This window comes from Epinephelus lanceolatus, chromosome 24, assembly GCF_041903045.1.
Source record: "Epinephelus lanceolatus isolate andai-2023 chromosome 24, ASM4190304v1, whole genome shotgun sequence".
NCBI lineage: Eukaryota > Metazoa > Chordata > Actinopteri > Perciformes > Serranidae > Epinephelus > Epinephelus lanceolatus.
Window position 1 is genome coordinate 20,397,759 of NC_135757.1, and position 9,605 is coordinate 20,407,363.

The 9,605-nt window shown below is 43.0% G+C and overlaps 1 protein-coding gene across 1 annotated transcript; it reads right to left on the minus strand.

The window, feature by feature from the left end:
* Positions 1-7,905: 7,905 nt before the first annotated feature.
* On the minus strand, positions 7,906-9,605 carry LOC144461858 (uncharacterized). Its single transcript, XM_078165525.1, has 4 exons — positions 9,456-9,605; positions 9,119-9,352; positions 8,537-9,025; positions 7,906-8,449 (listed from the first exon to the last, which is right to left on the minus strand). The coding sequence occupies exons 1-4, from the start codon at positions 9,603-9,605 to the stop codon at positions 8,297-8,299; spliced, it is 1,026 nt and encodes a 341-aa protein (XP_078021651.1). The 3' UTR covers positions 7,906-8,296.

Here is a 9,605-nt window from a genome sequence, read left to right on the forward strand (position 1 = left end):
GTGTAGGGATTTAATGACTGAACCCAGGGACGCCAAGACTGATAGAGAGTGCCAATGCCAGGCGTCTCCATGGTTTCTGGCTCGAGAAGGCCCCAGTAGATATCAGCTCAATGTCCTTCAGCCATGGGGGAGGTATCCGCTGATAACATTTGCGAGGAGGAATGCACAGTTGTTAACGAGCAGTTCACAGTGTAGCCATTTGGGAAGGTCACTATCAGCCCATCCGGGTGCAGAGTATGGAAGCTCCACACTTCAGCAGCACATCTCTCCCCAATAGATTCACAGGGCATGACAAAGAAGAAACATATCTGCGTGAAAATGTCTGTTCAGCCTGGAGTATGGTGGTAGTGAGTGGTTTGGTGAGCGGCAGATTTTGTGGTTGTCCCGAGAACCCAGTTAGTTCAACTGCTGAGGATGATATTTGGTGTTTAGACACAGGGAGATTCAAGGTGGCTCCACAAATAAAACACCCTCTACCGCCCTGACCCCCTCTTGGGTCGCCACGACCCCCACCCCTGCCTCTGAATCCTCCTGTACCTCTTCTTGAGCCACTCCAATGGGGAGGGCGAGGATCAACCCACTCTGGGGTCGGAAATAGATCTGGAGTGTGTATGGGGAAGGGCGGAAGCTGCCGAACCATCTGATTGGTTGATTTTTTCTCTGCTTTTTTTTTTTTTTTTTTTTGCATCGTTGGTTTTACGTCGTGCATCTTCCAATTGGAGTTTTAACAGCTGAACCCGTGCTGACTCTGTACTGTCCTTCTCTGCCTTTTTCTGATGGCATTGTATATGACTTCATTAATCCTGTAAGCTTCACTGCTCTCTCCTCGTATTCTTCCCTTGAGTCTGTGTCTGACCATATCTGATCTCCCTCGTCGTCTGCTTCCTCTTCTGCATCATACTGACCTGGTTCTTGCGTCTTATTCTCACTCTCCCTTCATTTCCCTCTTCCATCTATTTCAGGTGTTCTGTGAGTTATGTATAACCTCACCTCTTAACCTGTCACTGGTGAAATGTATGTGTTTGCCTTATTACTCTCCCTATTTGTGTTATCTCTGGTCCACGATGTTGTACCAGTGAAGTCAGCCTAATTTGATCTCCCAATGTTGCAGCAGCGAGCCCGTGTACTTGATTTATTTAACAGCTTAGTTTGATTCTCTCTATCTGTTCACCTCCTTCGCTGTCTATGTAGCTTCTTTCCAACCCGAAATGTGTTTTTTATGCCTCTAGTGTCCACTGAACCATCAGTCATGCAATATTCTTCAGCCCAAATTTCATTACTACTGCTGTCACCCTCTTCCATCCAACTCTTAACAGCTTGATCTCAACTTCTTTTTTCTTTATTTTATTACTTATTGTATTTATTATAAAACTATACATATAAACTAAAACTACTTATCATTTATAATTTATTTATAATTTTATTGCTTATTCTATTCATTTATGAGACTATACTTACTCACTTATTTTATTTATCTATAAAATTAAATTAAAATAACAGATATTTCTTTTTTATTCTCCCCTTAACAGCCAACCAGTTTGTATGGAGTTCACCCGAGCAACTGGTTCAATCAGTGAAACATGTGGACTTTTTGTTGGCACCATTAGGTTTCCAGTCCCCAGACAATTTGTTGACACCGTTAGGTTACCCTTGTCTGGTTTTGTTTCACTGAGACACTGTTAATAACTACCTCATGTAACAAAACTTTGAAACAAATCACATAAAACAAACACACAGATACCAGATTATGATAAAACATTCAGGCCCCAAAATGTCTTTTTTTCTTTGTAATGACCTTTAACCCAATAGAGGTCAGAACCAAACTATCAAATTTTAACAAAGCTTTGTTTTTTGTATAAGCCCACTTCTGTTGGCTGTGTTCCTCACTCTATGCTGGCTGCATGCCTCACCCCCTCCTTTTGTGCTCTCTGTTTAGTCAGTCTCCCAATGATTTGTCAGTCTTTTTACAGTTACATTTTATTTAACACTTTACTGTATTTACAACACTTTATACAACGCTTCGTGCATTACTCTAAATAGATTATACTGTGTTTACTACAACTTACTTCTAAATATACTACAATGTATGTACAGCAACTTTATAGCTTACAGTTAGGTTTTTACAATTTTTACACTTTGATCGATCTGTTAACTGTTTTGACTTGTTTTTTGTCTTTTTTACTTTTCCTTTATCTCTTTGGTTGCAACATTTTAAGCGTTCTGCCCGTGTCAGACCTGTTCTGTCTACGGTGACTCCCCTCCTTCTTGGCCGGGGGGTCACTTTCTTCAAAACAGCGGTATCCACAGAAGCTTTTTTACTTTAGGCCTTTTCTTAATCTCTATTCCCTAAGCTCTCCGTCTAAGCTGTCCCAACGGTTGACTCACACACACCTGCCCCTACAGGCTTAAAGGTGTGCGTGGCAAGTCGCTAGCGGTATCCACGGATTCGCTTTTGAGTACCTCTGACTCTCTTATTTTTGCATTCCGCCCGAGCAGCCTATTGGTTGGCTCAACGCCCCTGCCTCCACAGATTTAAAGGATGCGTTTGTCAAGTCAATAGCGGTAACCACGGATATGCTTTTGAGTATCTCTGACTCTTTTCTTCTCTTATTGTGCACTTTTGTCTCTTTAAATACTTTAAATACTCTTAATACTTTAAATACTTTACTCTTACTACATTCCTCACTACATTTGTTACCATACATTCAGCACACACACGTTCACTCTTTCTTTTGCCTGCTTGGTTTCTCTAGCTCACTCCATCCACACACACATACACACACTCACTCACTGCCTCCCACATTCACTCTCCATGTTTATCTCTAACTTCCACACACACACACACACACACACACATACACTGTGTTGCATTAGATTCAGTTGTCTCCAGCAATATATCAGCTATGTTCCAATGTTGTGTTATTAGTTAGTAATTTTTACATCACATTTTAGGTTCTTTAGGAGAGGAATTTGTCAAATACCTCCGACCTGGGCGGCTCCCAACTGCACCTCAGACGCACCCGGTTTAGGCAGAAAAAAGGCTCTGCTTACCTTATCTGGTGGCCACCTGTACGTCTGATGTGCAGCCAAGCGCCCCCGATCTCAGGATCCGACCCCCTCGTCCTCCTACGCTGGCTCGCCAAATAATGTAGAAGCAAAAAAGTCAAGGTCCCGAGCCGGGCCAGTTAGCTCGCGACCTCGCTCTTCTCTTCTCAAACAGACTTTCTTTATCTTCCATTAGATATCAAAAACTCAAATACTCAGAGGTCAAAAAAAAATCACTGGAGACACGTAGAATCAGATGCAACTGAGTTTAATGTGCTCACAGGCAACAAACACATCACAACCCAAATGAGCCAAGCTCCGGAGCAAGGCTGGAAATTCTTTGTTTGCGCTCGCTCTTTTATCGTAGAATTTCTGCTGAGTAATGTTTTTCCTAGATCTAAGACCGCCTCCTCTTACTAGGGTCATTCTCAGGACAAGCTGTAATTCCCCTAATTTTCCACTAGTGTTTTCTGAACCCATCCTCATGCTATTTTAGAAATGATTCACAGTGAGTCCTAGGTACTTCTCCACCACAATGCTTAAGTGCTCAATAAGTGTGTGTCATAAGAATACATGAAATATTAAACCAGTGTGTAATTTGTCAGTTGCACAGATTATATTGCTTCAACACATATCTTTTAAAGGTCAGCTAAAAGGTACAGTATATGTCTTCAGTAAATCAGTACATTACACTACAGTATTCCCATTGTTAGAGCAACACCAGTCCCATATTATTTGTCAGGAATACACACACAAAAATAGCAATCCCTTGTCATGTCTGTGGACAGCAAGTGTCCATCAAAAGAAATCAGTGACAGCTTTATCCCAAAAATGAACAAACTCATAAACCCAAACATGAATCAGGGCAACAAACTAACTTTTTTTCAGTAGGAGCACTGTGGCCTCTAACTGAAAATTTTTAGGAGCACAAGCAGAACATTTAGGAGCTCACCTTAAAATGTTCTGCAATGCATTTATTTACATTTTTGGCCATTTTAAAGGGCCAGTGTGTAAAATGGGTTGAAAACAATGACATCAGTGGTCAAATTCTAGATTGCAGGGCTCACTCACTCACCCCTCCCGTCGGGTAAATGACGGTGGCCTTGTAGGGACAAAAAGCCTTGCGCACGACTTTTTCAGGAGTAGATCTATCTAGAGACGAGGTGAATGTTTATTTAGAAATCTAAGCCATGTTACGATATTGTAATGAATCCCTCACGAGCAGGAGACCAGAGGAGCGTTCGGGAAAAAGGCCAGTTTATTTGAGCACTCCAAAAACTCTGGTAACGCTCCAGGGGGTAAAAGACTCTCTTCTAGCGTAACAGACACACTTAATACACACATACTCGTTTACCATTACCGAGTGGGGGACCCCCTCCCTTCTCTGCTCCACCAACCTCCAGCCCGCACACTGACTGACAGCGTAGCCGGTAAACAGAGCTCAGCTGTTTATTTAGCCTAGCAATATCTCCGGACTATAGTAGCTGCAATGGACGACTTTGAATGCGATTTTGAAGGGTTTCTTGTAGCGGACACAGACCCAGAGCCATACCTGTTTGAGCTGGAGCATACAGATGAGGAACTCCATGTGTTTGATGCTGAGCGTGTGAGAAGAGAGGCTGAATGTACAGAATGGGATCTGGTGTTACTGCTACCATCGTTGGAGAGATATATCATCAGGAGGAAAAGCGCCGCAGAGAGTGCATCACTAGGAGTGAAGTTGCGTCTTCTTTTCCTCGCAGATGACGAGGAAAACTATAGTTGGTCAGAAAACAGCATAATGTCACATTTTGTGATTTCAGGCCCAGAAAAGCATTTTGAGAGCATGTTGTAAGTTAGGCTGTTACTTTTGACCAGAAGCACTCAGAAACAAGTTTCCAAGCCAGAAACGTGTTTTGGAGAATTCTATAGTAGCAAGCCAGTTTCCTATAGTTTCCCTCAGTAGTTGGTCAGAAAACAGCATAATGTCACATTTGCCGTTTTCAGCCCGAGAAAAGCATTTTGAGAGCATGTTGTAACTTAAGCTGTTACTTTTGACCAGAAGCACTGAGAAACAAGTTTCCAAGCCAGAAACATGTGGTTTGGAGAATTCTATAGTAGCAAGCCAGTTTCCTATAGTTTCCCTCAGTCAGAATAGGCCAAAAGAATGAGCATCCCTCTGTCTCTGTCTCTGTCTCTCTCTCTCTCTCTCTACGTGTGATTGAATAATAATGACTGACAATTTAATGAATCATATTTCTTAAAAGTCAATTTTTTTCATGAAAGTAAACTGAACTGTCAAGTTGATATTGTGATTTCAGAGTAATAAAATCTAGATGCAATACCACTTCAATGAATTTTGCCTCTAATAGTTAGAGTTTTGTCATTAAAAAAGCTCATAAAATCATTACTGCTAAGGGCTAAAGGAATACAAGGCTCAATAGAGCTTTGACTCTCAGTCAGCCTGGCTACAGTGCTGAAAAGAAACCTGGGGTTATTCTTGTTTTCTTCTATTAAAGCTGAGTAATAGTTTGCTCTGGCATTGCGGAGGCCCCTCTTATAAGTTTTGAGACTGTCTGTCCAGATTAAACGAGATTCTTCCAGTTTGGTTAATCGCCAATTCCTTTCAAATTTTCGCGATATTTGTTTTAACTTACGGGTTTGAGAGTTATACCAAGGAGTGAACTCTCTTTGCTTTTTTAACTTCTTTTTAAGAGGAGCTACAGAGTCGAGTGTTGTTCGCAGCGAGCCTACGGCGCTATCGACAAAATGATCAAAGTCGGTACAGGAAACCTCTGTTACTGAAGGACTTGGTATTGAATTTAATGACGGAGTAATCTTTTTCTTAAATTTTGCGACAGCACTATCTGATAAACATCTAGTATAGTAACTGTTGCTGAGTGGCGTGTAATCGAGTAAAAAGAAATCAAAAGTAATCAGATGATCCGATAGCGAGGGATTCTGTGGAAAGACTTTTAGGTTATCAATTTCAATTCCATACGTCAGAACTAGATCGAGGCTATGGTTAAAACAATGAGTGGGTTCATGTACACCCTGACTGAAGCCAATGGAGTCTAATAATGAGATAAACGCGGTAGCCAGGGAGTCATTATCAACGTCGACATGAATGTTAAAATCGCCTACAATAATAACTTTATCTGATTTAAGAACTAAACTGGATAAAAACTCTGAGAATTCAGATACAAATTCAGAATACGGGCCAGGAGCACGGTACACTATAACAAATAAAAGTGGCTGCGAGGTTTTCCAGGTCGGATGTAAAACACTAAGAACGAGGCTTTCAAATGAATTATAATCTGGTTTAGGTTTAGGGCTGATTAACACACTAGAGTTAAAAATGGCTGCAACTCCCCCTCCTCGGCCGCTGCCTCAAGGAATGTGGGTATTATTATGACTGGGAGGAGTGGACTCATTAAGACTAACATATTCATCTTGACACAGCCAGGTTTCAGTGAGACTGAGTAAATCAATATGATTATTGGATATTAATTTGTTTACTAACACTGCTTTAGACGATAGAGACCTGATATTTAACAGTCCGCATTTAATTCTCCTGTTTTGTCTTTCTGTCACAGAAGAGGTTTTAATTTTTATGAGGTTGTTATGCACAACTCCTCTTTGTTGAATTTTAGATTTAAATAATTTAGGTGGTCGGGGGACAGACACCGTTTGTATAAAACTATGAAAACTATGGCTGGGTAACTGAACTAGAAGCTCAGAGAGGCGTATGGACTGCGTCTCCGAGTCCTGGTCTCAACTCTGGGTTGTCAGGGATTTAAATTACTAATAAAGTTTGCCAGGTTTCTAGAAATGAGAGCAGCTCCATCCAAAGTGGGATGATTGCCGGCTCTCCTAATAAGACCAGGTTTGCCCCAGAAAATTTGCCAATTATTAACGAAACCCACATCGTTTGCTGGACACCACCTGGACAGCCAGCGATTAAATGATAACATGCGGCTAAACATGTCATCACTGGTCAGATTTGGGAGGTTTTTGCATATTCACACACCGAGGCAATATTAATTTTAGTGACCTCCGATTGGCGTAACCGGGTGTCATTGCCGCTGACGTGAATAACAATCTTACTGAATCTACGTTTAGCTTTAGCCAGCAGTTTTAAATTTGATTCAATGTCGCCCGCTCTGGCCCCAGGGATACATTTGACTATGGCCGCTGGTGTTGCTAACTTCACGTTTCTCAGAATAGAGCTGCCAATAACCAGAGTTTTCTCCTCAGCGAGTGTGTCGCTGAGTGGGGAAAAGCAGTTGGAAATGTGAACAGGCTGGTGGTGAGCCGTGGGCTTCGGCTTGGAGCTGTGCTTCTGGCAAACCGTAACCCAACCTCCCGGCTGAACGGGAGTTACCGGAGGACAGCTAGCAGAGGCTAAGGCTATGCTATGTGGCTCCGCACCGGCTACAGGGGGCTGGCTAACTACTGCAGCTACTGAATGGTTTTCTATGGTGCGGAGCCGCGCTTCCAATTCACTAAGCCTCGCCTCCAATGCAGCAAATAAGCTACACTTGTTACAATTACCACTGTCGCTAAAGGAGGCAGAGGCATAACTGAACATTTGGCACACCGAGCAAGAAAGAGCAGAGGGAGAAGCCATCGCTAACTGTAGAGCTAATGTAGCTACCAAGGCTAGTAACGTGCAAACAACAGCTAAGAGATTAGCGAGAAAGTCGTAGAAAGGAGGAGAGCTGTAAGTGCTTAAACAGAACCAGTGTGGGTTAAGACTTGAAGTAGACGTTAAAGCAACGTTAAAGCAACTGAAGTGAGAAAGCAGGCTAGTAGAATTCACCAGAGCAGTACAGAGACGCTGTCACAGAAACACCAGAAATGACACAACTCGCTTACCGCAATACGTCAACGTTCAAATGTTTAATCAACAAATTTATTAACAACAACCAACAATCAACAACAACAAAAATTACAAAATTTACAGAACTATTTACAGAACTAAAGAACTAATTAAACATATTTACAAACATCAAACAATTTACAAAATTTACAGAACTATAACTCTAATTACTAACTAATGGGTGCACCATTCTGCTGGAGACGTAGATTACGACTGGCTTATTTCGCAAAGTGTTCACTTTATTTTTGTCATTTTTAAACATCCTCACAACTGTTTGGAGGCGGATGTAAGGTCGATCCTCGATGGAGGAAAAAAAAGTTGAAAAACACAAATACTACAACTTAAAACTAACTAAACGAAACTACTAAACTAAACTACTAAAAAATCCAACTACTTTTTGAACAGGTCTTTAACCACAACCCGCGCCCTTAGTTTTTTCGTATAAGAGGTACTCAGCTTCGCAGGCGAGCCCTTGGCCGGGCTCAGCATCCTCTTTTTGGTACGGTCCGCCATCACTACGGTCAGACTCTTCGTGGGAGATGGCTGTAAGAACAAGAGCAGGTAAGCACAGGGCTCAGAATCATTAAAAATTCACTGTGTTGTGATTGTGATTACAAGGTTTGGACCTACGGACAACATGGAGGGAGCTGCTGCTGAGGAGGAGGGAGCTGCTGCTGAGGAGGAGGGAGCTGGAGCTGCTGCTGCTGCTGCTGAGGAGGAGGGAGATGGAGCTGCTGCTGAGGAGGAGGGAGCTGGAGCTGCTGCTGCTGCTGCTGAGGAGGAGGGAGATGGAGCTGCTGCTGCTGCTGCTGCTGCTGCTGCTGAGGAGGAGGGAGCTGCTGCTGAGGAGGAGGGAGCTGCTGCTGCTGCTGCTGCTGCTGCTGCTGCTGCTGCTGCTGAGGAGGAGGGAGCTGCTGCTGCTGCTGCTGCTGCTGCTGAGGAGGAGGGAGCAAAGGGAGGCTTCCCGTCATCCACAGCCGCCCAGACAAACAGCTGCCGCATTTTCCCGGCCAGGGCCACAGATTTATGCAAAGCATAAAATCTTTCCTGTGTTGCCACGCTGTGGCACATGAACTTTGCCACCTTGGCCCTGGCCTCTGCCGAGTTCTGCTCGAAGTTCTAAAAAGAGAAGATCAAAATCGGCTCATTACTGATTACATTGACTAGGTGGAAACCTAGATTGCGATACTCACTTATGTGGCCAATACTAACATAGGTGGCAACAGCGCTCCTGATGTCAAGGAGCAGGCCCATCTCCGCCCAGGCCATGCGTACATATTGTACCATATCTTTCGCCTGTCCTTTCCCAAACGAACTGAAAAAGTAGGTGTTGGTGGCCATTGTCCTCTTTTTCAGGTCCAGCCATCTTTTACACCAGGCAAACTCCACCTTGTCCAGGTAGACCTGGGCTTTTCCGAATTTTCTGAGTGTTTTGTGATCCTGGACCTGACACACAGACACAGATGACAGAAGAAAAGTAAATGATTTAAACCTTGAACATCATAAAAAAAAAGAAAAACTCAATATTTTACATTAACTTTTAGCTTACATTGATTAGGTATCCCGCCTCCTTCACTTCCTTTACTTTTAAGGAGGTGAGGACTCCTGTGCGATGCCCATAGATGGAGGACAGGTACGCCCCAAAGTACCCGAAGAACCGGTATCGGGTCTTCGGGTCTCGGGGCGAACCTCTCTCCAT

What these genes read in the sequence shown, in the direction of transcription:
- LOC144461858 (XM_078165525.1), bottom strand. Translation starts at nt 9,605, where the DNA reads ATGGAGAGAGGTTCGCCCCGAGACCCGAAGACCCGATACCGGTTCTTC. An exon ending in AGGCGGGATACCTAATCAAT is followed by an intron (nt 9,353 to 9,455) that starts GTAAGCTAAAAG and finishes TCTGTGTGTCAG; the next exon opens with GTCCAGGATCACAAAACACT. An exon ending in CAGCTCCCTCCATGTTGTCC is followed by an intron (nt 8,450 to 8,536) that starts GTAGGTCCAAAC and finishes TTGTTCTTACAG; the next exon opens with CCATCTCCCACGAAGAGTCT.